General features: G+C 48.7%; 6 protein-coding genes and 1 non-coding gene across 7 annotated transcripts; 4 read left to right on the top strand and 3 right to left on the bottom strand.

The window, feature by feature from the left end:
* Positions 1-526: 526 nt before the first annotated feature.
* On the top strand, positions 527-1,929 carry B0J16DRAFT_337710 (HAD-like domain-containing protein). Its single transcript, XM_046127377.1, has 3 exons — positions 527-764; positions 827-936; positions 1,153-1,929. Exons 1-3 carry the CDS (start codon positions 646-648, stop codon positions 1,644-1,646), a joined length of 723 nt encoding a protein of 240 aa, XP_045984566.1. The 5' UTR covers positions 527-645; the 3' UTR covers positions 1,647-1,929.
* A 1,704-nt stretch (positions 1,930-3,633) lies between these two features.
* On the bottom strand, positions 3,634-4,044 carry B0J16DRAFT_98714 (uncharacterized protein). The gene has a single exon (XM_046134798.1). The coding sequence runs from the start codon at positions 3,935-3,937 to the stop codon at positions 3,704-3,706; it is 234 nt and encodes a 77-aa protein (XP_045984565.1). The 5' UTR covers positions 3,938-4,044; the 3' UTR covers positions 3,634-3,703.
* Positions 4,045-11,204: 7,160 nt separating this feature from the next.
* B0J16DRAFT_98656 (uncharacterized protein) lies at positions 11,205-13,149 on the top strand. Its single transcript, XM_046134797.1, has 2 exons — positions 11,205-11,697; positions 11,751-13,149. The coding sequence occupies exons 1-2, from the start codon at positions 11,377-11,379 to the stop codon at positions 13,014-13,016; spliced, it is 1,587 nt and encodes a 528-aa protein (XP_045984564.1). The 5' UTR covers positions 11,205-11,376; the 3' UTR covers positions 13,017-13,149.
* Positions 13,150-15,296: 2,147 nt separating this feature from the next.
* On the top strand, positions 15,297-18,404 carry B0J16DRAFT_370579 (uncharacterized protein; the record flags this gene model as incomplete). The annotated part of the gene is made up of 4 exons (XM_046130368.1): positions 15,297-15,677; positions 15,747-16,075; positions 16,425-16,489; positions 16,537-18,404. Exons 1-4 carry the CDS (start codon positions 15,351-15,353, stop codon positions 18,402-18,404), a joined length of 2,589 nt encoding a protein of 862 aa, XP_045984563.1. The 5' UTR covers positions 15,297-15,350.
* A 1,041-nt stretch (positions 18,405-19,445) lies between these two features.
* On the bottom strand, positions 19,446-19,583 carry B0J16DRAFT_t101. Its single transcript has one exon. It is a non-coding gene; the product is annotated as a tRNA-His (tRNA).
* Positions 19,584-21,587: 2,004 nt separating this feature from the next.
* On the top strand, positions 21,588-24,788 carry B0J16DRAFT_337695 (DNA replication regulator SLD3-domain-containing protein). The gene is made up of 5 exons (XM_046127376.1): positions 21,588-21,937; positions 21,995-22,714; positions 22,762-23,483; positions 23,539-24,077; positions 24,134-24,788. Exons 1-5 carry the CDS (start codon positions 21,755-21,757, stop codon positions 24,697-24,699), a joined length of 2,730 nt encoding a protein of 909 aa, XP_045984562.1. The 5' UTR covers positions 21,588-21,754; the 3' UTR covers positions 24,700-24,788.
* Positions 24,789-26,985, bottom strand: B0J16DRAFT_337693 (TRAPP trafficking subunit Trs65-domain-containing protein). Its single transcript, XM_046127375.1, has 2 exons — positions 26,560-26,985; positions 24,789-26,513 (listed from the first exon to the last, which is right to left on the bottom strand). Exons 1-2 carry the CDS (start codon positions 26,810-26,812, stop codon positions 24,895-24,897), a joined length of 1,872 nt encoding a protein of 623 aa, XP_045984561.1. The 5' UTR covers positions 26,813-26,985; the 3' UTR covers positions 24,789-24,894.
* Between the last annotated feature and the right edge of the window lie 10 nt (positions 26,986-26,995).

The raw sequence follows: 26,995 nt of genomic DNA, 5'->3' as shown, positions 1-26,995 counted from the left end.
CATATTTCTTCAGGGAAAACGCCGATTATTGCCAAGAATGGCAGGTCGCCGATTTGGGAAATGCTAAGTCTAGGGTAGCTGGATGTCGAAGAGTCAGTCGTCTGTTGTCGAGAGTATCTCATTTACGTAGACACTTGTCAAGTTAGATTCTGTTATGATGTCAACATTAATTGCATTGTATTCAACAGTGACAGAGGTTACGTGTGTAATTATAGATGGATGATGGACAAGTGTTCCATCTTCTTATAGATGAAGCGTGACTGGACATGAAGACCGCAACACATTCGGTCAAGGGAGACAGTTTTCATTTACCACAACATACACCCCAACAATATATACAACCACAGTATCCTATACTACATGGAAAGAGACTATTCATCTCATTCATATCAACGTTAAATCTGATTCACTGGCTCCAAGAGACTTCTTCTACGAGTCCCACTTTTCCATTCAATGCGGAGTTTCCTAATACGGCGTGAGCCACGAACTGAATGAGTGACATGAATCCATCTTTCTCAAACCTTTATATAAAACATATAAAGGAAAGGAAACGACATCCTTCAGACAACTTAACCTGACTACAATTCAACGCTCAGAGGCCAAGAATATCCTGCATCCCTAAACTCTCACCGATACATAAACATCATGGGATCGACACCGGACTATACCCTGCCTCCGCAGGAGCTCACCTTTGACGGTTTCCTCTTCGATATGGATGGTACCATCATCGACTCTACGGATGCAGTAGTCAAGCACTGGCAAACGTGAGTAACCTACAGTACAGTACATACAAATCACGCACAACCTGGCGACTAACTCGGTGTAGCATTGGCAACGAGATCGGCGTTGCACCCGAAGTCATTCTTGAGACCTCCCATGGACGACGAAGCATCGACATTCTCAAGATTCTTGCACCAGAGAAGGCCAACTGGGAATGTGAGTACAGTACACGCGTCAAACAAACAAACATGCATGGTAGTCAATAAGCCCAATGGCGGACGGAAACATGTCGCCAGATAGTTATTTTACTCAACTATGACCTGGCAGTCATACCCGCCGCCAACTTGTTGGCAAGGCTGGCCTGACCTGGCCTGGCTTACTCTACTGTACCGTGCGTTGGCTGGACCGAGCAACCGCTGATCATTTCCATAGATGTACGTGACATGGAAGGACGTCTTCCCAAGTACCATGGCCACGAGGCCGTCGAGATACCGGGCGCCCGTTCCATGCTAGAAGCTCTCATCGCCAGATCTAGCCCCTGGGCGATCGTCACATCAGGCACTGAACCTCTTGTGACTGGGTGGTTGCACGCTCGAGACCTGCCCACACCGCCGCCGGAGCACCTCGTCACTGCAGAATCCGTTGAGAACGGCAAACCTGACCCCGCCTGCTATCGCCTTGGCCGTGAGCGTCTCGGCCTACAAGCGGAGGATGCTCAGATTCTGGTACTCGAAGACAGCCCAGCAGGGATCCGTGCAGGAAAGGCAGCTGGTTGCAAGGTCCTCGGCTTGGTGACAAGCCATACAGTCGAGCAGGTCGTCGCCGCGGAGCCAGACTGGGTGGTTCGAGACCTCTCTTCAGTCAAGGTGCTCCGGAGCGAGGGCGGCAAGGTGACCATCGAAATCTCCAATGCTCTCCGACTATGATCGGGGCCTCGTGGATGTGGATTCGGCAACAGAACAGGGCAGTAGGGCACTGCCGGAGGTGAGAGGGAGACGGGGTAGATTGGTAAGAGATAGAACCGTGAGGGAGAAAAATCACCAGATTTCATCATCATGATAGAAGATTCAATAGATAGATCCAGGATGAGACTGGGATTGTTCCCTGGAGAAAGATAGGCGAAAGATCGTCACCCTCGAAAGTAATTTTGACATCATCACTCAGCTTCTCCCTCGGCTCAGTTGTTGACCTCATTTCCTTTGTCACTCCCTAGAGATCTTCACAGCGATCTGACCCACGATGATCGACACGCCAAGGCAGTACAATTGGCGGACGACATGCATATGAGACCCAGTGAAGATGTTTATGCTGCATCGCGACAATCATTGCCCCCAGAAAAAAGGAACAAGGGAGACTCTTGGGATATCGTGATCTTCCGTCACGTCTTGGGAGCGAGACAAGACACAACAATAATGCTCGTCGCCGATATTATTATTACCGCACCCTCTCACACAAACACAAACAATCTCCACTTGGTAACCATTCAAGTGAGACCTTTCTCAGAGCCACCACAAAACAACTGAGACGTCTCTGGTTCTCCTTTGTCTTTTCAGACATTATTTCTCGGCATCCATCTCCTCTCGCGTACTGTAGAGAACAATCACCGCCAAGCGCGACCAGGGCCCCGAAAAAAAAAGATACTAAAAAATGTCTCGGTTTGGCACCTGTCATCGCACCGTTTCCTCCAGTCCAGCCCAGTAGTCCAAGCCGACTAAGCTCAAGGGCAGCGTTCATTGAGCCCGTCGTCCGTTGAAGCGGGGACAATGGTAATTTCTTACTCTACACATGGAGCAGAGTTGACGTGATACTGTTGTACTGTATCCGTACCATGTGGGCAAAGACGCCAGTGTCAAGTTTCTTCCACTTTGGCTCTCGCCCTACTAATTCAATCTACTGTCAGAGTCAGAGCCCACCGAGTCAAGGAGAACCGAAGCCCCCCTTGCCCCTGACGCGTCCTGCAACGCAAAGGGTTGAAGAACCTGCAAAACCGCCGGCGTCTCAAGAAAGAAGACTTGCGGCGGTATCGATTTGGTGGAGTTCCTTTTCTTTTGTGGTCTCGTCCTGTCGATTTGTTGTATAGGTCTAAGTGGGCCAACCAACTTTGACATGACTGAAGCAATCTGATTCACCTCAAGGAGCACTCACTTTGTACCACACCGAGTTGGAAATGGAGAGGTTTACGAAGTTGAAGGGAACAAGAATAGCATCAATGGGTCATGCAAAGGTATCAAGTCAGCCTGTCAGGTCGAGGTCGAGGTCGTACAGGTAGGTGTCATCAGCTCGTTGCACCACAGGCCAGACTTGTCGTGATATCCACAAGTCAGTCGGAACGGAACACCTTGACCACAGCGGATATTTGATCATCTTAGGTTCATCTACCAATAGATGCTGTGTTTTCGTGCCAACCCAAAGCTACGGGCGAGTGCTGCAAGGTCCCGAACGCCAGTGTCACTGTGCTGCAATGTCCTTCTCGTAAAGGGGCGGGTAGTGACATGGAGGCTGATTTGCAGTTAATACCTCCACATACATGCAACACAACACAATACAGTCGAGCCGAAGGGAGTGGTGATTGCGAACAGCGAACAGTCGAGAAAATTCATGGTGTTGCGATTACGACTCGCGACCCCCCTTGCAATTATCACGTCCCACCTCAGATAGCTAGAACAGGGGGGAGGCTTTTAAGGGACCTCCTGCCGCCGGCATCCCACGCTGGAAACATGGGAAGATCTTCCGGGAGGATTTTATCGCGATTTCAACCTAACCACGTTGTCGGAGAAGGCCGCCAAGATAGTATAGTAGAGGTACATACCCAGGGTACCCGGCAGGCCAAGTTCAGCCCATAGCGACAAGCATGAGCCTAGTCACGGATTGATTCTTTTGTCCGGCAAAAACTGTTCTCCTCCTCCTTCAGATCCGTGAGCCGAGCACCGGTCCCCTGGAAATTCTTCGACCGCCCAATGCAGACGCCCTCTCGATTTGGATCTTAGTCCGTGATGGTGGCTGGCTCAAATGAGATTGGAGCTCCTCTAGGCTTAAAACGTTGCCTGCAGCCACATGAGACGGTCCAGAATGCTAAACCCGCCTTTCTTTGTTGTTTCGCGAAATTTTGAAAATTTCCCATTAGCTGGCCGCCAAGAGATGAAGAAGAAGAAAAAAACAAAAACAAAACATGACAACGGATAAACCAGTCCTCAATTGCATGCATTTCCATCCCCATCTCCTTAACCTTGCAGCATGAGACGAGACGGTGAAGGCCTTGTTGACAGTAGTGCGTTTCAAATCGAATGCTGTTCTGGCTTTTGTTAAGAACGAAAAAGAAACTATTAGATTTTCATATCAACAATGCGAAATATTCGAAGAAGGGTAGCGGCAGTACATTATAGTATGTACCTACATGGTTTCTCGCTGCCATTATGAATATATATCCATACCTATGCTTTTGACACAGCATTGCCTGCATCGACAAGGCTCACCATAATCAAACATGAGGAAAACGAATCTCCTGCCGTGGGCATCAATATAGTACAATGAATCGTACGGATACCTCCATCAAATGCTTACAATACACCTGACAAAGACTTGGCTGAGGCCCACCAGAAGCTCTAAATGTTATTGCCGGAGAACGACCAAGCTCACGTCCCTAGTCAGGGCAGGGCAAGGCAGACCAGTAACCGAATACCTAACTTAGTACTTGAAAGCTTGTCTTAGCTCTTAGCTTGCAGCACCCACCAAACATTTAGCGTCGTTGCGTCAAGGTCAAGTAGATAATGGAGTACGTATGTATGACTTCCGTTGGGCTCACGTCTAAGTCAATAACACGCATATTATAAGGGTCATGCCACGAGTGTACTGTAGTCGTTGAGCATTGACTGAACTTGCTTTTTTCCTTGATACAGGCGTTTTCTTCAGCTTCTCACCCCATATAGATGAACCAAGTGCAGGGCTAATGTATGTACAGTACAGTATCAAGCTGGCTGGAGGGATGCGATGGGATGCGATGGGATGCGACAAGGGAGAAGCGCCAAGATTCGACCACCACGTGTTGGATGGGTCTCTTTCTGGCCTTATCCGACAAGTTGAGAGACACGAGGCCCCTGCCCTGTCCCCTCCCCTGTACTAGAGTCTTTTCGGCCTTTGAGCTGACCACTATCCTCATGGCTTACAGTTCGTTCACGCTCATGCTGTCGCGTTTTGGTGTTGACCCGAATAGGCGAATACTGCCATGGCTTGGCCCACTCCCGTCGAAAACAATCCAAATTTGTATGTAGTTGCAATCCTCGCCCAGCAAGTCTCTCTGCGCAGCTTAACCTTTTAGCGCCAACGGGTTTCTTTTTCCTGACGACATAGCTGACGCCCAAGGCGAAGAAGCTTTCCATGGAACTCCAACTAACATACCACAAACGTAGCGAGTCGGTGTCACAGATGCTTTGATCGTCTTCTGAATACACCTACGGTAGCATTACGAAGACATGATCGGCGGGATCGGCCCGCCGAACGCGTGACAGAAGCTGGACCAAGCGACAGAGCTCAAGAGAGCGAGGTTTGAGGTCTCAAGGACTCTTGGGAGGTCTAGGCGTCACCAAAGATAGGACACGGGGATTAGGTTGAAGCTAATCTCGAGCATCAGTAGCAGGGCCATCGGATCTTGGCGGCCACGAACTGGTCCAGCTGTTAACGTGGTCGGGACTTGCCAGGGACAGCCTAGAGTTTTCCAGAGAACTGGTAACTCTCCACTAAAGATCTCTAGCAACTCCACAGTATCCTTACTAGCTCTGAAGGTTCGGCCGCCCAATGAGCAACTGATTGATCAAGCTTGATCCTTGCTACTGTGCCATGCTGTCCCACAAGATGCGGTAGGGTAAGCGATCAAGGCTAATTCCAGATAATAGATAAGTGAGCTGAGTCTGAGTCGACATGTCTTTCAACGAGAAGAACAAAAAACTGCCCAGAGGCTATCCCGTGCCTGCATGAATACAACACATTGCGGCTGATCTGCTCATGACATATACCCAGTAAAGAGTCCAGGGGTTCGAGCTTGTTGTTGGTGCTATACCTGGCTCTGCTCAATTACCAACCTAGAGGGGTTGGATGCTGGAGTGACTTGTCGGTAAATTAGCGTCTGGTAAAGCCAGGCCAGCCTTCCCCCATTTGCATTGCTTTGGCCTTTGCGGGTCGTTATGCACCCGAACGAGAGCCAATCGCAACCCGAGACTCTGCTGTGGCTCTGAGACATTGTCTCTGATGAGGCAGCCGTTGTGCTTGGGTCAACGCTTAAGACGGACGCCTACAAGCGCCTCCAGATAGAACAGTAAAACGGTGCTGAGCTTAGTCCCAATTAGTTCTCCTGAGTAATGTCTAAATCGTACGTTTTTCTCTTCTCAAACCGTCGCTTTCTGTTTGTGACCCACGAGTCGCAGTTGTGAAGAGCGTGTTAGTGCGGCCCGTACGCTTAGTTCCCGGAGCGAATCATTCAGGCAGCCTCTCGTTTTAGAAAGGCGAGAAACTTGTATGTTCCGCACTTGGACGATTGGAAGCTTTTGCCCTCTCTGCTCAATGGGTGGAATTTCATCAAGGTTGAGGCCTAAGCCAGCTATCTGAGTAATGGTGATGCAGTGATGCAGTGATGCGGCCTGTGGGCTCATCTCATGCATATCAACAAGGGTGAGATACTCAATTGGGTACTTGACGTCCTCAATATGCAAGTCCTGCGGACGATTGGGCTTCAGACGCTCATAATCATTGCTAGAATAGGAACAGCGTGTTACAAGCACCTGCGGTCTCAGCTTGTAAAGGATCAAGATCGCAGCCAAGCAACCGCCATACCCATATGGCTTCTTGGAATCCTGGTTTAGTAGAAGATCATTCAAACAAGCAAGGTTCCCTCCTGATCAAACCGTTGCCCCAAAGTATGTATGTACATACAGTACACACACGTTGATGGTCCAGTCAAAACGGTCGAGGTGATCGACAAGATCTGCCCCGGGAGAGCTTCTTCCCGGTAACAATGACCAGGCATCCAGACCATCAGATCGCATCTGGAATCTAATCCTTGCGTAATGTATCCTTTTTTCCTTCGTCTCATGGTTCTCGGAAAAGTATTTCGTCGCTTGTGGTATTCTTACAAATGCAATTGCCCCAGGACATCTACGGCCCCGGCCGATCTCGCAGCATAGGGTGCGTAGGTTTGTACAGCGATGGATAACTTCGTATACCAGGTTCCTGGTCTTTCCAGGTCTTTCCAGGTCAATCATCCCCGCACTCAAGGGCTAATCAAATCCCAGACCACTTCGAGGGGGGCATAATGGTGCACATCTTATGTAGATCACCCGCCAGGAGAATGCCTGTAATAAACACACACTGCACTTTAATAAAAACAGCTTTCAATACCCGCTTTTTGCTTGTGCACTATTCTCTCCCGAAGGCATTCAAACTGCAGTGCGCGAGTGGATGCCAAGAGATGAAGAAGCAAAGAACAGGGCGTTATCTCTTAGAACATAGCAGCCGCTTCAAGCGGGTACAGGGACCTACGGGTCTACTTGCTGGTGAATCGAGACCGTTCTCTTCGGCTTTGCCGTGAACGTCGTTTTGGCTCAACCCCACTCTGTACCTGAGAAGTGGATGTGCTGAGATGCAAGCTGCTAATAAATCAAGTGTGCAGTGAATGGTATCTCACTCATGCCAAGACTCGCTGGAGGCAGATATCGGCTTGCAAAATCGAGCTTGTTGCTGTAAACGCTAACTTCGTGTAAATACTGTATACTTCAGCAGGCAAGAAGACGGTTCAGACCAACCCTGGTCCTTGTCTAGGGAGCAGAGGCACGGGGGAAGAGAACATGGGCAATGTATGTATGTCCTGCTACGAAAATCGATGACTGATGTATCGTCAGAACACCAACTGCTGTACTATGCCCAACCTGATGAACATAATACTCAGCCGGGTTCGTGTAACTCTAACATTGGTTCATTTTCGTCGACGAGAAGCACAATGACGGCGTTGTTTTGCTGCAATACTACATTCCAGCACATTTTTTCTATACGTGATTTCCGGCTTCCAATGTCAAGAAGGTGAGGCACTGTGCCCTCCAACGCTCAATTATTGTCAGTCTCGGGTGGCTTGGTCATGCCTATCCTTGAGTAAATCCATGAGAAATTGTTGTTTCCGGTGACCCGTCATCTGGCAAAACTACCAGCCAGCCTGAATGTCGCTTATCCACGCCTCTGATTCGCATGCTCTCGCCGAAGGCCCCGTCGCAGACTAGGATTGACTTGCTAATAATGACTGCAGTCCTGTCACGGCCATGTCCAGTTGGCCTTGATTGCGTGAGTCGTGGTAATGAAGAGGTTGTCAGCGCGGCAAAGTTGCATTATTGTAATCCGACCTCTCGAAAACGTTGACAAGCCCTGGCGTCACTCTCCTGCATGTGCGTAATTTGCGGCCGGGCCCGCCAAGGACCAACCGCTTTCTCCCCTGCACCCTTTCACCGGTCGTGGCTTGAATTGTCGCGCTGGATAAACCTTGTTGATTTCGCTAGCTGGTGTGCTCAACTTTTGGATATCAGAACTTCAATTGAATGAAGTTATACTCAAATGGTTGTTATGAAGTAGCATTTCACCACGGCTTGAGAAATAGTACTTCGAGAGACAAACTTATGACGATGAACGAACTCTCGGTACACAAAACCCAGCTCTCGGAAATGCAGACAGCCGAGGAACCACCTTCCTGGAAACCCGAGCTACAGATGTAGTGGCCAAGCCGCTTACACAACTTCACGCAAGCTGCTGTCTCGCTGTCGATCGTATCACACCTCTTGAAGACACCAAGCTGTGATGCCCGATATAGACGGTAGGGTCACACGCGAGTGCTGTCAACGGCTAGTATGTTCGGCTGTAGCACCGTAGAAAGCTGTCACTTTTAATCCGAGCCTTGACAAGCATGGTGCAATGGGCATCTGTTTCCAAAGAAGTAACATCGATGCTCTCGCTTATGCGACGAGTCTGCAGAAGAACCAGCTGGTGAAGGTTACATCAAGGACGGAGTTCATATGTCCCCGCTATCCTCAGCTACGAAGAGTGAGGACGAAGATACATATCGAGACCTAGTTGAGACTGGTACATGGACTCCCTTGCACAGGAGTGGTATAGGTAGTTATCGCATACGCATCATGTACCTCTGTAGGTTGTCCGTCATTCGTCGGTCAAATCAGGTCGGGATCTCTAGTGGTTCGATTTTTGGAATGAGAAACCTTTTGGTTAGGCGGCTTGAATGCACAAGACACGGCTTGTTTGGTGTGAACAACCTCAAAGACTTGCAAGGCAGGCTAGCAAACAAGGCTGCAGGATCGAAAATCTCTCCACTGGGTTGGTTTTGTTCGTGACGGTCGATATTAGTGTGATAGGACGATGTGGTTGCACAACTAAAATGACCTTATTATGCCGTCCGCCACGGCGGATATAGCAAAAGGCAGTACTGCCCAAATAATAGCAGATCCATCAATCACTGTGTACCGTCAAGGAAGACAAGAGCAACATGAAGCTGCGAATATATGTGAGCCAGCTGGACCAATGCGAAGTAAGATGTATCCTTGTATGTTGTGAGGGGGAAAAGCAAGCGGGAAAAGCAAGCTGCACTCAGCAAGGTTCAGGTAAGAAACCGATGAAGCAATCACGAGGTGAGGTGGTTGTGGTGAGGTGGCAAACCGGTGCTAGAAAGGGAAAGCATAATCTGTTTTGGGACAACCTCTTTCCTTCATAGGCCTGAGTAGGTAGATTAGTACCTAGACAGAAAGCGACGGAAGGTATCTCAGGGCAGGTACTGCACTGCACAGTACCTATCTCTGTAGCCGCAATGCCTCATAAGCATGCTTGCATTCAGCTCACTCTTGCCTGCATACAAGAACCTCGTCCAGGCCTGATCCCGACGGGGAGTTGCCCAAGCGTCATTGGCCCAGACCCGACAGCTCGATGGCTACAGTGATACATCCCTCCTACAGCACACTGCAAGCGCTGCCCGGGCCTTCGCCTAACAGGGGTGTTAGTGCTCGGTCAAGACTTCCCCGCCAGCTTCTTGCCTCTACGAAATGCATGCCTAGCCAGTATAGCACCCTCAAGTCTGCACCATCGGGCCTGGGGCTTCTTGAATACTTGGGGACACCAACTAAATTGACAGCCAGTTGAGCTCATGCATGAGAAAGGCCTCAGTGGCCGCGAATTTGGAGAGAGCGACATCTTTGCTTGAGCTGGTCGAGACAAATCGAATCAAGTCTACTAGATACACATCATAATGCCAACATCCAAAGACAAAATGACCTCTGCCCTGATCGGCGGGGTAAATCAATTCCTCATGGTGGTAATATCACCTCTTCTCAATCTTCTGCATGATGGGTATGAGATAATGCATCTCGGAGACTTGATCACCACCCAACTCAATGTGGAAATGGACAACGGCGAAAGGGTAATATCAACGACAACGCCAACAGGCTATCCGAACAAGGTCAAGGCACGCAAGATTGTGCGCCGCCGCCCTGGGACCCGGCCTTACCAACTTGCGCCGACCCCTCGAGCTAGTACAAGATCTAGCGCGCTGCCTCGCATCTTCTTTGAGCATAGGGTCAGGAGTCTCTTTCACGGTCAAGCATGGCGCGACCCGCCCACGAGAACGGTGACTCTAAACTCGAGATGGGGAGGATTACCAAGCTCTCCGAGGGAGGCTTCGGAGGGAGACAGAACTGTGGATCAAGAGTATGGGCAGGGCGCCGCCACGACGGCAGCACAGGCCGGCGCGGAGCGCTCCCTCCTTTGCAACACCCCGGCGCACGCCTAAAACAAAACTCTCGCGTAGCCTTGTCGTTGGGAAAGGGTGGACAGGGGTTAGATGCAGGGATGAGGTTGGCGGACGAGCCCCCAGCTTGGGCCCGGGACCTGAACCCAGAGTTGTTCTAGGTACCTGGCCAGAGCGCAGCATCCAGACTTTCGTGTACCTAACCGCTGGTACCCAGAATGTGTCCGGAGCCGCTGCTCTACCCATGACGAGGGGACGTCTCGTTGCGCTGTGATCTCCTCCCCCGGCCATGTTGGGACCCAGGGGTCTGATTGCTTGTGCTCAACCCCAGCTCCCTCGGGTAAGAACCCACACGCCATCTCGCAGATTGTCTGTTATGACGGGGCTATAATGACTGCCGCTGTTTTCCAAGAGCCATCAGCTGTGTACAACGCGGACAAGTCCTTCCCTTCTTTTACCCTCGTACGCCCCTCCAAATCTCCACCACTGCTTTCCCTTCCGACTAAGAACCTCCTTCGTCAACTTCATCCTTAAGAGGGCACTCTGACTGAATCTTTGTCTCACCATTGCGGAACCCTCCTCGCTTGCCTGGATTCTCCGACTTCTAGCAAACACTATTCAAAAAGACCACTTGATCCCGCTATCCCATTCAACTTGGAAACCCACGACATCTTCACTCTTTTTGTCTTTTATATTGCCTAGTACTACCCTGACCCAGTCACTCTTTACTTGTACTCGACAGGATATTGATCTGCCATCCATTCGTTCTTCCAAACCCTAAGTTTGCAGGTCCGGCATTCGACTTACACGCAGCTCTGAATCTTCATTCCAATCATTACCACCACCTCACATCTTACATTCCTCAGAAGCGGCCCGTGATGGAGAACATGGGTTCATACCACCACCAACAGCAATGGCCAGGCTGGGGCTACCAAAGCCATGCCAGCCAGTACCCCAGATACTCTCAGCAGCTACCCAGTTATGCCGCTTATCTCCCTGAATCGATGGAGCTCTACAATGCTCACCAGGGCCATCTCCTGCACCATCACCAAATGTCTAGAACAACTGAGACAAAGCCCCGACTCTCTAAAGAAGAGGTCGAGGTGCTTGAGACTGAGTTTCAAAAGAACCATAAGCCCAACAGCACGATAAAGAAGGCGTTGGCCGAGTCGATGAGAGTTGACAATGCTCGTATCAATGTCGGTTATGTCCTGTCGTAAAGCAATCTTCCATGTAACTAACATCATGACAGAACTGGTTCCAAAACCGACGAGCACGGGAGAAGAAGGAGAAAAACATCCGCGAGTACGCGGCCAAGCAAAGATTGGACAAGGACACGGCTGCCAACGAAGCCGGGATTCACTCAGACGATGATCGCCTCTCTGATCGGGTTGTTTCCAGCGCTCCCTTTCCAGCCCCGCGCCTAATTGGATCCCGAACGACAAGCATATCGAGCTTAGAGCACGAAAGCGAGAATGACAACAGCCAGTCTGACTTTGGGGCTATGTCTTCGCCAGATCTGTCTTCTCAACCAACGCCTGAGCCTTTGTCTGCATCGACCACTACCTCTCTGGCTTGCTACGGTCAGTATCCTCAATTGGTTGTGCCGAACGAAGAGGACGAGCCTACTCCTTCTCTCACCCAGCAGTGCTTCCCCAGACTGTCAACATCGCCTCTCCAAGAGCAATATGTATACCCACGAAACAATCTCATGGTCAGACAGTCCAACCAGCCTTCGATGCTAAAGCCTTCTCCCTCAATGGATATTGCCTCTCGCCGAAACAAGCGCGCTCCCCAGCTTGCCATCAACGCCTCTCGCAGCTTCTCAGCAACTGGACCTAGAACTGGAATCGATATGGGAAGAAGGGCAGACGTTGGACATTCCATGCGACGTGTTGCTTCCGCAACTGGAGTTGGACGCATCAGCAAGCCCATCAGTGGTCCTCGAAGCCCCTATTTTGAAAGAAACCCCGAGGCGCTGTTGCAGCTCAACCGATCCCCCAACTTCCAGAAGGCGACTACTATTGCACCACCCACTCCCAACACACCTGTTGTTGCGAACCAGCCAGGACTATGCGAAGCTACACCAGCCAGCACAGTGACATATGATGAGAAATATCCCATGGATCTAGCAATCCATGACCCAACTCTACGAACCCCTCCCACCACTCCCGGGGTCATGGATCAGTTGTACCACAACGATTCCAACTACCAAGTTGCCGTCGCTGATGAGCCTTTGGTGACACCGGGTCTAACTGCCTTCCCCAACGACTTCGGAGTACCTGGCGCACCAAGCCAGGTACCCAGCTACCTGTCGCATGGATGTGCCAGCCAGCCTCAAACCCCATCATATGGTGCCCCAGTGGGCCCTACCTACTTTGGCTTCGCTGGAGGCAATGCTGAGTACAACTGGTCCGATGACGCCTCGCTGTCAGCACACTCATCTCCTGGACAGAACCAGCAGAATGTCAACTTCATGAACATGACCCCCTCGAGCTTTACCTACTCCGACAGGTAATTTCTCTTTCACATAAATCAATCACATTGCTTTTCAGCACCAGCATTCAACTCTGTACATAAACAGCGACATTCTGCTTTCTTTTCTCCTTCGAGAACATTGTACAATATAGACACGATGCCTTTCTGCCAGCAGAAAATGGCAAAAAAAGCCAGTTATGGCAATCAATTATCATTTCTCGTTTGTTCCTCGTCCCCCAAAACACTTTACGAATGAATCAACGGCATCATACCCTAATGTAATGGGAACACGGCACTGGATGGCGCTCAGGGAAGCACACAGGGAGTGGGAGTTGTTTGTGATGGAATATTAGCTACACAAACTTGGCGCAAAATCTTGACAGCAGTGGAAGGCGACACTGCATGGGCGCTGGCTGTCTCATGGAGCCGCAACAAAGCATGAGGACAACCGATTGGAAGAGCCAGATAAAATTCAAAAGAAATACAACCAAATTTATAACTTACATCACTATTATAAGAACAGTCTTGGGTACCGTGCCAAAGGATATGTATAGCCATTCATGTAACTTTTTGTCACCATGGAGAGAAGCTCGGTCTCGAGACCTCTTGACGATCTGGTGATGTTTAGGCCTCAAAGCTAACAACCTCAAGGTGGTGTCCCGCATTCCTTTCTTGTCAAATGGTCTGTTACAAAGCAGGAACGGTTTGTGTCTCAAGAAGGGAGACGCCATCAGCAAACCTTATTCCTAGGTTAAATCGTGAAGTCGGTACGTGGTTGCACAAGCCTGATCCCGAGCATTGGGTCATCCTCCATCCCGGGCTCCCGGAGTTTCGGGGCTCCACAACTGCGACTAGGTACTAACCAACCAAATCCTAACGTCGATCTCCAAGCAATGAGAAGGCCTTGGTCTTGGCCGTCGCCTTGCCCCGCTTTGCACGTCCCAGGATCTGTTCCGACGCAATGGATACAGACGGGAGATCGACACTGCAAATGCTGGGGACATTTCCAGCGTTACAGTAAAGATTACGGTATATACTGTACGCACCTTACAGTACGCGATAGGTCCATCGGGCAACCAATCGAACAGCCGATGTTGGGTTGAGTTCTCAAGTCGGTGTTGGTGGAAGCGTATTGACAGCAGACGTCTGGCTAACCTCTACGACAGTTTCCTATTTTGGCTTTTTCTCAAAGTGATTATGCCATATCTGGCACTTTGAGAGAATTTAGTCAGCGTCACTTGGGAAAGACAAACGGCACATTAACTCGTGTTGACCATTAAACGGCCATTAAACTAAGACAATTCGGACCAGGGGCTTGACGGTTTCCAAAAGCCAAAACTCAGTTCCAGTTGCAAACTAACGTCAGGGCCAACGACTTAAGGAATGCTGACCTTTCTGTTCCTTGCAGTAATGTGTGGGGTGTGGGTTGATCAACTAAGTTAGCAGCAGTCTTCGGGCTCGAAGGTTGTGGCTATAGAGTGTCATCTCTATCCACACAATGAATACAGCACCACCGCAAAGCAGTTGACAGCATAGATCAGAATGCATGGCTAAATGAATGGCACCAGTTAACAATGAGAGGCTGGTGACGTTTCACACCCATCTATAAAACTTTATGAATGTCTTGTCTAGGTAGGTAGGTGGTACAGCCTCATGCCCATTCTCCAGACTTCCTGACACGGATTTCTGATGTGATATCTTCCTTGCCTTTCAGTGATCATACCTAGTCAAATAGGGATACCTCCCTGGTGAGTTTTCCGCAGATTCGAGCATTTGATAAGTTCATTGCATCAAGCTTAGCCAGCTAGTCAAGTTATACCCATCACCTAAATTAAGAGGCGCAACAATAGAAAATTAAGATCGCAATAAATACCTAACTTATAGGTTACTATTGATTATAACATTGAAGAAAGAATTACCGAGGGCTTGAAGTTACAAGAAGAATAAATAACTTAACTTACTAAGATTTAACTTTACTAAGAGAAGTTACTATTAATTATAATATTAAGAAAGGATTTACTGTAGGCTCGCAGTTGAAAGAGATAAATGCTACTTGTACTATAGCCACTGAAGACCTGGAAACCCTTAAGAAAAAAAATACAACCTTACTGTATGCTAAGATGGATGATCTTCATTTTTAAGGCTATCTTGACCCGACCGACCGAGGATAAGCCGAATCGTACCGGACTATCTATCCATCCGGCTCATCCGACGCCATAACTCTGTTTTTGAAGTTAGTGAGTTCGCACGTGACAGAATATTTGAATGTCAAGAGCTTGTTGACAATGGGATATGTGGGTCTTCACTCCCACTCTTACCACTTCTTTCACCAGAGTTATACTTTATTATCCCATAACGTTTTTTGCTGTCCGCCATGGCGTCAGTCAATTTTGAGGAAACATTCTGTCGAGAATGTGGCAGGAATAAATGTGACCATTGCCGCTACTGCTTCGAAAGTGGCCACTCTATTGAGGAATGTCCCAAAGTACCACCTTGTCGCATATGTGGAGTTGGAGGGCATAAAACCGAATATTGTCCTACCATCATCAAGACCACACCCGTTACAGGAGGCTTCAGGGCACCACTGGCATCATCCCCGCAGTCCCAAAGGTACCAGACGCGCATTGTATACAACATAACAGTCACTCCGCCGATCCACAATTCGCCAGAATGGCTCACTATACCCGACGAAGTTAGAGAGGTCAGTTAGTCCATCCTGATAGCCACTTGTACGCTATGTACTTACTTTGATTTTCTTTCCACAAAATAGGCCGTTGTTAGGCAGGACGACGTGGTCCTTCCAGACCTTACCAAATTATGCTCGAGTATTATCGACGACATTCTACACAATCGCCTGCCAGGATCATCACAAGCACTCCAGCTCAGCATTCAGCAATACCAGGGAAGAACACCCCTCAGTACTTATCTCATCTCTTTTGTGAAACCAGAAATAAAAATGTTACAAGGAAAACGAATAACACGTGAGCGACTGGATTCGATCAAGAAGTTGCAGACCAGCGAGGGTGAAGATTGGAACAAGAGTTCGATGGGATACCTGGATTATGTGACAGATCAACGAAACCATGCCTACATCAGGACGTATGTTGGACAGACCCTACAAGCTCGCAGACGGCTTCTTAGCCAGCACAGCCAATCGCTGCTACGCGGAGAGACGTCAAGTCTCCACTACTTCATTGTGTGGCTCGGAAACGGGAACCGTTCCGCCAATTTCATCAGACTTTGGGAATTCCCCTCTGGAATAGGAGATTCAACTCTCTCGTTTCATATCGCCATCAGGAATATTCTTGAAGCAGTTTTTTGCAAAGCGTTCTCCACTCACCATGGAAGCCTCGCGAGATGGAATGATACATATGACCTTGCCTCAGGGTATGGCTTAAATATCATGACACCCCTTGTCCAGGGACATACGTTGAATGACTCTATACAGGCAGTGTCAGTATCTAATCTGGCGGCATCTGCAGATCCTCAGATTCGATACTAGGAGTCGTTTCGGTCTGCGGCGAAAGCCACCAAGACGCATGACCTCTTGCCAAACCCAGGTATTGGAAGGAGTTTGGCAGCCTACCAGGACTGCTTAAAGGCCGCTATTGGGGCAGACGGTATGCAAGGCATATTATCGTCTATCAACTCAGGTGTCGATCCCAAACCTATATTTCCGATACCGGAGTTCTCTGGCAGTCTCTCTGCTAGGATTGGGGTGCTGCTGGACTATTCAATGGTGTCCATGTCAGAGACAACAAGCTCTTACAGACTGGAGAACGAGGACAAAGAAGTCCCCTGGCAACTTCGGGGTTCTGGCTTTGATCTATCGAATGTCCTTGTCTGGACCCATAATTTCTTACCCTTCACAACCCTTGGAGAAAGAAGATCGTTGCTTTCGTCAAATTATACACCTGGCAATGGGGACCACTGTACACTGGTAAAAGCAAGCCTTGCCAGGGTAGTGTTGATGTGTGGCCCTCGAGCAGAGGAGGCCATTCACCTGGATTTCCCGAACCTCGAAAAGCGAATACTTCCACTGCGCTATCCATTCACACTGTATTTCAACGCTGACAACAGCGACCCCAGAATTTTCATCAGATGCCCGGAACTTCCAGCGCTTCCAAACTCAGTACCTTACCACCACAATTCGAAGATCGGCGAGGCTCTTCGTTTTGCTGCCAAGATCACAGGGTTGGAGGGAGTGCGCTCAGCTTTCCTTGAGAGTGGCACAGTGATTGCTTACGTCCTATCGCGCCTCAAGGCTGAGAGGCTTGGGCGAGAAAGACCTATGACCACTGAAACCATTGACCCAGGGGTAAAGTTCTGGCTCCTTAATCGCGGGTTTACGGGCGATGATGACATTTCACACCTCGAGAAGTTATGCGGAACTCTTAGTCGTGGAATCTTAGTGGTTCTACATGGCCGAGCTAAGCTGGCAAGAGAAGGCAAAATTCCACCCAATTCTCGCTGGCGTAAATTCTGTCGAAATCTGGGAAAGCAAGAGGTTCGCGTACACGAACCCTTCGACCCTGAAACGCACTCTTTGGCTAGGGCGTTTTATTCTAAGCTGGCTAAAGCTAGTGACAAAGATGTCTTGGAGCAATGTGCATCAGATCGCACCGCCATGGACCTGCTTGAGGATGAGGGATTTGAAGAAGCCCCTGAAAATGAAACAGACGATTCTTCTGCACCAGAGGATATGTTACCCGAGGAGCCACATATGGAGGATTTAGTGATGACTGTAGATCCCGACATCATCAACAGCATCACCAATGGGGACAAGTTTCCACTAGCAAACCCATTCAAATCGGAAAGTCGGAAAAAAAGGAGCCATTCACATTCCGGGGACATCTCACAAAAGCGTGTGCGGCGTAGCGATGTTCGAGACTGGAGAGATGAGAAAGACCGATGGAGAACGACTTCCTACGACTATGTGTTACCCATGCAGACGCGTTACAAGGAACGACAACTTAGTATCGGACATTGCCGAATCCTGGTCAATAAAGACCTAGAAGTCAAGGATAACTTGGTCCATATCTGGATCGAGATCAATCCTCCGGGCATTACGCATCCGAATCATTATGCAACCATGGCATCACCCTATGATCCTGCTTCTCGTCTAGCATTCATGCTTGTGTACTCAATAGCTTCTACTAACGAAGAAGTTAGGGAGTATGCTTTCCACTCGACTTATGGTGCTGTATGCAGAGCCAATACCTTCGTGGATCGTATTTACGAAGACAAATCAGACGAGGAAATTGTGTGTACTCCGCGAAGATTTCTGGACATCCGTCGAGTCAGAGCTCTCACCAACTCGAATCTGAGAGAAGCTGTCAAATCGGGATTCACAGATGTAATACTAGGGTTGGATCGGGATGAAGATGAGGGCGGGGATGTCGAAGGGGATGAGGCGCAACAAGTTTGAGATGCTATGAATCCCTGTAGTCATATTTACGATGCAATGGATAGGACTCTTCAACCTATGTCAACGGCAGCTGCAGTGGGAAACTTTTGGGTGTAGTAGAGGTACGATGTATTAATGCATGCCGCTGCAGCCTCTCGTTGGGCTGGAACGACTTTCAAACCACATGCATCTAGATTCTGATACGAGATTTCAGTGTGGCTTCTTACAGCAGAACCTAATGGTAGTTGATCATCTGTAACCTTCTATGAGCCATTTGGCCAATCGACTTGACCGAACATCGTTGCTGGATCCCATGAGTTGATAGGGATAGAGAGATTCAGAGATATTACATTTGACAGCTAGCTACCGCATGTATCTACTCATCTGCAGGACTGCGTGTGACTTGTGCTTTCATCAGGGTATCAGAAGAATTGGCCGCTGGAAGCATAAGAGACAAAACAGTTAGGTCATCTTATGCGAGCTTGATCTGGTGATTAGGCTACTTTATTTCTGTAGCTTAAATCGTAGAGGATAATTCTTCTGACGCCCACCTGGCTGTGTACATCAAGGCGTTACACAGATTATATACTGGGCTTCTGCTTCAAACATGTTTGCCACAAAGTCAAGTACCTTGAATACAAGACCTTAGGCGGTCCATACAACACGATTGCGAAGCCATTTGGGGGTTGGCCTCGCTAAATTCGAAAGGCTTCCAAGGCCACAAGCTGTCAATAACAGAAACGGGAAGAGTATACCAGTATAGCCGCCTCGACGGCAGTTGTCCCGGAACTTGGGTACAGCATCTCATCACCAGATACTGCCCAGCCTTTCTTCTGTTAGTGATGGTGATGGTGATGACACATGAGGTAGGTGTAGGCTGGGAAGGAAGGAACTCGTTAAGCTTAATCTTATCGCGCATGGGATTGCGGCCCGCGGACCCACTTACCGCGAAAAGGTCGACACCTCACAAAAATCAATATCAACACTCAAACCACTGGGAAGATGGAAAATCATAACTAACTGATCCAAAAAGAGTGATTCGTTTGGGAAAAAATGATTGGTAGCCCGACGCCGGACTCGAACCGGCAATCTTCTGATTAGACTATTTTGCAGGTTAGTAACAGACAACTATGAGGGATTTGAAGGTAATGTTCGAATGAAACTCACAGTCAGACGCGTTAGCCATTACGCCAGCCAGGCTAGTGACTAGTGGTTGCAACTCCGGTTTAAGAATTTGGTATATATAGCTAAACTCTAATGACGGATGTCGGGTTGATTGAAGGTTGAAGGAGGCAAAAGTCGCCTTGCATACAGCTTGGCAGCTGTTAATACGTGTTCATCGTCATTTGAGTTCAGTGGCTGATACGACATGTACACCTGAGTTATTGAGATTTGACTTTACTGGAAGAGGTCACTATTGATTATAACATTGAAGACGGATTTAACCTGGGACTTATAGTTCAAAGAGGATGATAAATAAACTTAATGACATTACAATTCCATTGTTGCCCCACCGCACTTAACACATCCGGCTGTTAAGAGCACTAAGTAATCCCAGTTATTGAGTCGATCGCGAGTCAATGGTCGAACCAAGTATCCTCCGTACTATAGGGGATACTGCTCACTTAATGAATGTGGTTGATTGAACTGGTGCTTTGGCAAGATTGATTCCGTGGCTGGTGTAACCAAGCTGTGGGGATAGATCACGTGCAGCGGGACGGCACGGGACCCACCGTTCAAGAATGTGGGGGATCACGTGGGATGTCCAGCACCTTGAAAATTTGATCGAAAACACCAAAATCATGACCAGACATTCAAGATCAGGACACAACACATGCAAAAAATAAAGAGACTGAATTGTAATTCATAGATGATTACGTAACCCCTGGCGGGACTCGAACCCGCAATCTTCTGATTAGACTGTATAACAGGTTAGTGATTGATCGTTGGGAGGGATTCGAACGTTGCGTTGGATTCGAACGTTGCATTCAAGATAGGGAGACTCACAGTCAGACGCGTTAGCCATTACGCCACAGGGGCTTTTGTTGGTTGAGATAGATGTGTCCAATTGTGATACATATATCTTATGTGGAGGTTTGTGGAGCTTTGAGTTCTCGATGCTTAGCCAATGGTCGTGTCGTGTCTCCTTGAGACTCCAGCTATCCACATGCTATCTGAGAGAATCCACCCTAGTTCAAGTTTACACCAAATTTATCTAGAGTCATAGCAGACCACGTAATTCCAAGTATGGATACAGTTCGAGAAGACAAAGAGATGCGTGGTTGCACACAACTGAGATCTCGAGAAGAGAGTTCAGAGACATAAACCGATACCGACATGTTCCCCTAGGATATGGCTCCTTTGCACGATCTTCCAGGCTGGAAAACTTGATGGTCCCGGGTAGGTGGCTGTTGTGAGTCAAATACGTTTTCATCGTCATAGAGTTCAGTGGCCAATGCAACTTATACGCCTGACTTGTTGAAATTTGACCTCGCTGGAAGAGGTCGCTATTGATTACAACATTGAAGAAGGATTCATCACCTTGGACTTGAAATTCAGAGAGGAAGACAAAAGTACACCTGACTTCCATTATTGAGATTTGACTTCACTGGAAGAGGTCGCGATTGGTTACGACATCCATGGACTGAAGAAAGATTTACCCTGCCCGGCCCTTAGGGTGTTAGAAGAATTGGCCGCCGAAATCATAAGAGACGAAATAAGTTGATCGCCTTATGATAGCTTAGACCAGCACTTTTAGGCTACTTTATTATGGTAGCCTAAGCCTTAGACGTTTCTTCTGTTACCCGCCTGCCGGCTTGCAGTTGGAAAAGAGAAAGAGTGCATGACAGCGGTGCAGTAGAGCCTGGGTTCGGGAATTTTTCACTCATCTATGGACCAACTTTGTTAACATTGAATCCAACATCTAATGGATTTTTGAGCGTCTCGTCCAATAATAAAAATAAATATGATATCAGACAATATTCCATGGTAGAGAACGTCCCGCTTGCTAGAATCGGCCATCTCTCCAATTCAAGTCTAGATGGCATTTATTGGCTCTTGCAAGGAAAACCAAGTGTAATCGAAAACGCGGCGCAGGTGCACTAGAGCCGACGCGACAGCGGTCCTGCCGAATACGTCAGTGGTTATAATGGAAACAACCTCCCGTCCACTGGGGTACCTACTGTTACCTGCTACCTCGCACGCGCCAGCTCGTTACCAGTCACGTAAAACCACTTTAACAGTTTGAGCACCATTCCATAATAACAACAGCTTTTTTTGCAACCTTACAGCTATATCTCAGTCTCTTTTTTTGTTACTCGTCCTTTAATATCACCAAATGGCTCCCGTCGTATGATAATTCTACCGTTCCTATGCCCTCTACCGCCATTGCTGGCAGCGACGCGTCGCGTCCAGCGCGGTCGAGGATTTTAACACCCAGCTCGGAGGGGAGCACAAATCACAAAGATGAGCTGCGTTCACCCGAAAGACACCAGAGGAAGAGGGCCGACTCGGCTACTATGGAGCACCTCTTGAAGCCCTCAATTGCTATCAAGGTTGGTTCTTGTCAATTAACATCATTTGTGTACCCCAACTTATTTGTGATTCTCCAGCCGCACCCGCCAAAGCTTCATGTCCAGCCTCGTATTCTCTATCCATTGATGGTCCTCCCTCGCGAACGCCTACCACTCTCCTGTATCGATTTTCACGCTACGAGTGTCGACCTCGCCTCGTTTCGCCTGTTCGAATCCCATGTCAAGATTCTCGACTTGGAGAGCCGTATGGGCTCCGTCCCTGTCGTCCTTATTGCCCGGAAAGAAGCAAGTCGCGCCGTTTACGCCCTCGAGAAGCAAGAAAGTGGTCTTTATGCTGTGTGTAGGCTAGGACCATGGGTAGACCTTGATCTTTTAGCAAGCCATTCATCTGCCGTCTGCCGAGAGCGACTGCATCGAGTTGTCAAAAGCGAACACCAAAACCCCAACGGCCCATCCGTGATCACCACGCCTCATATACACAAAGAAGAGAAGAGCAAGCGCGCCGCCATAGAAGCTATACAGTCTCTGGTTCGAAAACGACCAAGATCGCAGTCCGTTTCGACGTTGGCCGAATCTGTAAAACAAGAGACAGGCGAAGCTGCCACGCCTACAGACTCAAAGCTACCGTCTCCGACCTTGCAACCGGCCGAGTCAAGGAGGCTTAGCGAACACGTAGTGCAGCCCTTTCCTTCGACAACCCCAGCTGCTGTTGGCATCGAAGTGCATCAGCAGCAGACTAAGGGAGATATATTCGATACATTAAGAACGCAGTACTTCGATATGTTATACAAATCAATGGTGGGCATCAATAATCTCGCCATGTCTGCAGTTGCTAAACAATACAGGGATCACTCGCATACTTTGCCAAAGGACCGCTTTCGCGCGCTCGTTCAGCATTTCAGCTTAACCTCGAATCTGATCTCGACCTGGACGATCTTATTGAATTTCTGAAAAGTCTGGTCCTGACCACTGTACAGATCGACAAGAAGTATCGTGAAACTGTTCCCGCACTCATTTCTCAGATGAAGACAATTGTAGACAGCTCCGACGAGAGTCGAAAAAGAAAACGACGGGCCAAGAAAATGAAAGTTGGCAAGGACGGTCTCTACCCACACGAAGAAGTTCGTATCAGAAAGTGGTGGGCTGCCAACAAGCCCGAGCTTAAGGAGGATGAAACGGATGTGCCTGTCCCGCAGATGAAGTCTCTCGCTTCTATGCTTCGCACAAGAGAAACTCAGCTACAGATGATCATTATACTGGAGATCCTTGCTTTGACTCCTCTAAGGCCCACAGATGATGCTGAGGACAGTCAGCTTCCTCTTTTGCCTGGTGCTGCTGAGTCTCAAGGTGACGTAGCGCCTCTTTCTGTCAAGAAACGAAGCAAGCACAATCTACCGGTGCTCCTGGATGTCCACGCTGATCGTTTGACCATCTGGCAATCCACTGCATCTGATGAACAGCTGCTGTTGGAAGACTCACAAATCTCGCAAGCCCTCGATGGCCAGTCTCAACAGAAGTCATCTTCAGAACCTCTCAAGGACTTTTGTGTAGACATCATTGTACCATTGTAAGTGTCGAGCTGTCGTATCACCAGTTGTATCATTGCTAATTAATTTGGACAGTTTCTCTCAAAGGCTGCCGGAGCTTTGTGATTCGATCAATCGCAAGCTAGGAGGTCCCATCATTCTGAAGTCTTCAAGGCCAGCAGCTCTAAGACGATCATCCAGCAAACGGTCTCCAAAGCCAGGTGCGGTGGCAAAACGCTCCGTATCAGGACAGCCCACAAGGACGTTGCAGAGAGCTCTTTCAACCGATCAACAATCCCGACGAAGTGTTTCTAGGGGCCCTAGCAATATGATTGCGCTGATGCGATCCGCAACTACAACTTCCTTACCAGGTATCAAGCGGGAAGCAAGTGATTCTGCCTTGACCAAGTCAGTACTTGGCAATGAGCCCGACTTGATGAATAGGAAGAGCGGTCCGTTGCCACGAAGTAGTAGTGTATCCAATCTGCAAGATGTCAAGTCTAGCAAGAAGGCTCAAGTCGATGCACAGTTGAAGGATGCCATTTCTTCCTTGAGAAAGCCAAATCGCGAGGTGGTTGGCAAAGCGCTAGCTGAAGTAGCGGAACATCGTGCAACTGTGAGCTCTTCAGCAAAGAGTAAGTACCCAAGCGCAAGTTTGCGAGCTTCTTTTTTTATACTAACCTCTTATTAGAAGTGAGAAGGCCGGCCAGGGCTTCCATGGGTGCGCCGGTCGTGAAGGCGACACCAGCAAACGCACGATTCAAAGATGTATTTGCTTCAAAGCCCGATATAATGGACACGCCATTGATGAGTACTGAGGACATCATTCCTCCCTCGAGCCTTCCTTCCATGGTACCATCTACGGGTCTTCGCGCAGGAGGTCAACGGAATGATTTTCGTCAGAGTCGAACTCCTGATTTCGAGAGGATCGGCAGCACGCCAACAAAGGCTGCGTCAAGTTTTATCCGGCGTCCAGCAAATGATCCAGACGTTTTGCCATTTCCACCTTCTTCGCCATCCCTGGAGCGAAGGACGGTGACTGCTGCGGATCTGTTCAATCCTGCCGGTATCACAGATCGAAAAAGAAAGGTTAGTTTTGAGTCATGTCGCAACGAGATCTTGGCCACACCAGTCAAGGCTATCAAGACAAAGAGCATAGAAGACCTGGAAAACATGATGGTTGAGCCCGAGCCTCCTAAGCCGGTATCAATCTATCAAAAGTTGGGTTGGGATGACGATATAGATGAACTGTTATGATTTGCCTATCGGAGCATTTACAGCGGTGTTTTTTTTTACAAGGGAAATGCCCTACAAGCATCAGGAGTTATAGCATTCTAAGAAGGCGTTGAGAATATTGCAAGACTGTATCAACGACGGTATTCTAGTTACGACGTGGTACAAATAAATAATACGACAGCTGAATATGAAAACATTGGGCTCATTGCCATCATCTTAAGCCGCTACCCCTTCTACCAACATAGTAGGTAAATCTCTAATGTCGACATGTTCTTGTGATCCAAGGTCTACGACACGCATCGCCTCCAAGCCTACAACGCCTTGTTGTAGCGCCAAGAACTGAAGTTCAACTACATGGCAAGCTCCTGGTGGAAGAGGGCCAACACGAGTATCAGCGCTCAGGCACACAACATCTGTAGACTCGACGGAGGAGTTCTTCTGCAGTGCATGAAGGACATTCTCATCCGTGACTGCATCGGCGACGTCCTTTTCCCCATGTTTTCGACCACTCACCGAGGGCGGTCGTGTCATGCGGACTTCACCTCGCCGTCTTTTCGGGATTGCTACGAGAGCCAGCTTGCGTGGAGGCACGGGGGTTTTGTCTGTAGCACGATTGACGATATAGACAGTCCAGGAAAAGATTTGCCCCGGATGAACAGGCTCAGAGGGGCCAGTGAAGGTCATGGTGATGCCGAGTTCTGTGACAGTGGCCTCGGTGTTGGACGTTGCAGCCTCAAGGGCGGGAAGGGCATCCGGGCGCATGATGGATGGCGATATTAGGGGATAAGCCGCTTGTCCAGTAATAGAGAGCTGAGAAGGACGATGGGAGCGGACGATACCAGTTCCTGCAGTTGCTGAGCCATAGCCGGGATTAACTGGGAGGGTGAAGTCAAGTTGAGTTGTCCATGACATGGCCATGCTAGGCGTGCAGCGGCCAGGTATAACTTGAGCGGTGGCGGATATTGTTATATCGAGTTCTCGCATGGGGTTCTTAACAGTAACGTCATGCTGGCGAGGAGCGATGCGGTAGAGAAATGTTATATGGTCATGAGACACACAGGTAAGGGGAAGTTGCATGCCTGCATCGTCGTTAAGATTCTCGACAGTAGCGTCAAGAATAGATAGGTCGATCTTGTCTAGTGAGATCTCGCACTCAAAATGAGAGGTGAAGTCGACTTCGAGTAGCGCAATAACAGCCGAACTCGTTGGTGCCGTAGTCGGCCGTGAGAAGCGAATTCTTGTGTGGATGACAGGAAAGATACTGTGCTCAACTTGAGGCAGAGCTCTTATGTGCTTTGTTACGTCTTGTGAACGCGTCACAGGAGTGACTCTTGATACTCGAAGCGCTGACAATCGAGGCTTGACTCCACCGAGTGCGGCATCGCTACCAAAAGACTCAAGAAGGTTAAACCCGGAAGGCACTCCACTCTGAAGATAACCGCTTCCTTTTCCTATGATATCCGTTGATATTTCAGGCTTCAAGCTTGCAGATGCAGTGAAGATGATCCCCGGCGTAGAAATCCGTGTTCGCGGTCGACTAAGAAAGACAGGCAACTTCCAAACAGCAAAGACATTCTGGTCGTCTTTGTCATCGCCGCTTTCTTCGTCGCTATCATCATCATCTTCTCCTTCTCCGTCTACAATGATAAATGGATCATCGATATCTGGAACTGTGCCCGAGAAGATGGTCTCTGTACCGGAATTCTCCTTGCTATGGGTTTTCTGGTTGACGATCTGTGCCTCAACTGATATTACTAGCCGGCTGATATGAGTGCGAAGGGTTGATTCATCTTTCCAGGGGCTTTTCAGGAGTAAAAGAACAGTTACTGTCTCATCTGATATGTGTTAATGACAAAGTGCGCGAGATGGGGAGGGGCTCACCAAAGAACAATGCGTCTCGGCGCTTGATTGACTCAAGTATAGACTTTCCAGGCTCAACATTCTTAAACGCCGATTCCAAGTCCAGATTTGTATCTTCTGGTATAAGATAAGATAAATGAGATTGCTCTGCGAATTCGGTTGTAGGGTCCTTGATGAAGAGACTCCTCTTGAGCTGAGTGAGAGATTCGGGCTCATGCTCATTGGACTCTGAAGGGAGGGACTCCCTGTCTGGAGTCGTCCCAGAGTCCGACATAGTAGCAGACTATATTGAGAGCGGTTTTATTTCAGGACGCGCGACTGGAAAGTATTCAGATACTCAAATCGTGGGTTTTCGAACACCTTGTCACTTTTTATTTGTTGATTACATTACCCGTGTAAGTCGGAATGCAACTCATGCCCCTTAGCGACGTAAAGCCAGTTGCCAATAAGATGCCTT

This window comes from Fusarium flagelliforme (genome assembly GCF_020744385.1).
Source record: "Fusarium flagelliforme strain FIESC 12 MPI-CAGE-AA-0113 chromosome Unknown B0J16scaffold_3, whole genome shotgun sequence".
NCBI classification, from domain to species: Eukaryota; Fungi; Ascomycota; class Sordariomycetes; order Hypocreales; family Nectriaceae; genus Fusarium; species Fusarium flagelliforme.
The sequence above is the reverse complement of the archived record's forward strand: the minus strand, read 5'-3'. Positions and strand labels throughout refer to the sequence as shown.

Coding starts and splice junctions, on each gene's coding strand:
- B0J16DRAFT_337710 (XM_046127377.1), top strand. CDS start 646: ATGGGATCGACACCGGACTATACCCTGCCTCCGCAGGAGCTCACCTTT. Junction 765..826: donor GTAGTCAAGCACTGGCAAAC/GTGAGTAACCTA, acceptor AACTCGGTGTAG/CATTGGCAACGAGATCGGCG. Junction 937..1,152: donor AGAGAAGGCCAACTGGGAAT/GTGAGTACAGTA, acceptor TCATTTCCATAG/ATGTACGTGACATGGAAGGA.
- B0J16DRAFT_98714 (XM_046134798.1), bottom strand. CDS start 3,937: ATGGGGATGGAAATGCATGCAATTGAGGACTGGTTTATCCGTTGTCAT.
- B0J16DRAFT_98656 (XM_046134797.1), top strand. CDS start 11,377: ATGGAGAACATGGGTTCATACCACCACCAACAGCAATGGCCAGGCTGG. Junction 11,698..11,750: donor TTGACAATGCTCGTATCAAT/GTCGGTTATGTC, acceptor ACATCATGACAG/AACTGGTTCCAAAACCGACG.
- B0J16DRAFT_337695 (XM_046127376.1), top strand. CDS start 21,755: ATGCCCTCTACCGCCATTGCTGGCAGCGACGCGTCGCGTCCAGCGCGG. Junction 21,938..21,994: donor AGCCCTCAATTGCTATCAAG/GTTGGTTCTTGT, acceptor GTGATTCTCCAG/CCGCACCCGCCAAAGCTTCA. Junction 24,078..24,133: donor TGTGAGCTCTTCAGCAAAGA/GTAAGTACCCAA, acceptor ACCTCTTATTAG/AAGTGAGAAGGCCGGCCAGG.
- B0J16DRAFT_337693 (XM_046127375.1), bottom strand. CDS start 26,812: ATGTCGGACTCTGGGACGACTCCAGACAGGGAGTCCCTCCCTTCAGAG. Junction 26,514..26,559: donor CCGAGACGCATTGTTCTTTG/GTGAGCCCCTCC, acceptor AACACATATCAG/ATGAGACAGTAACTGTTCTT.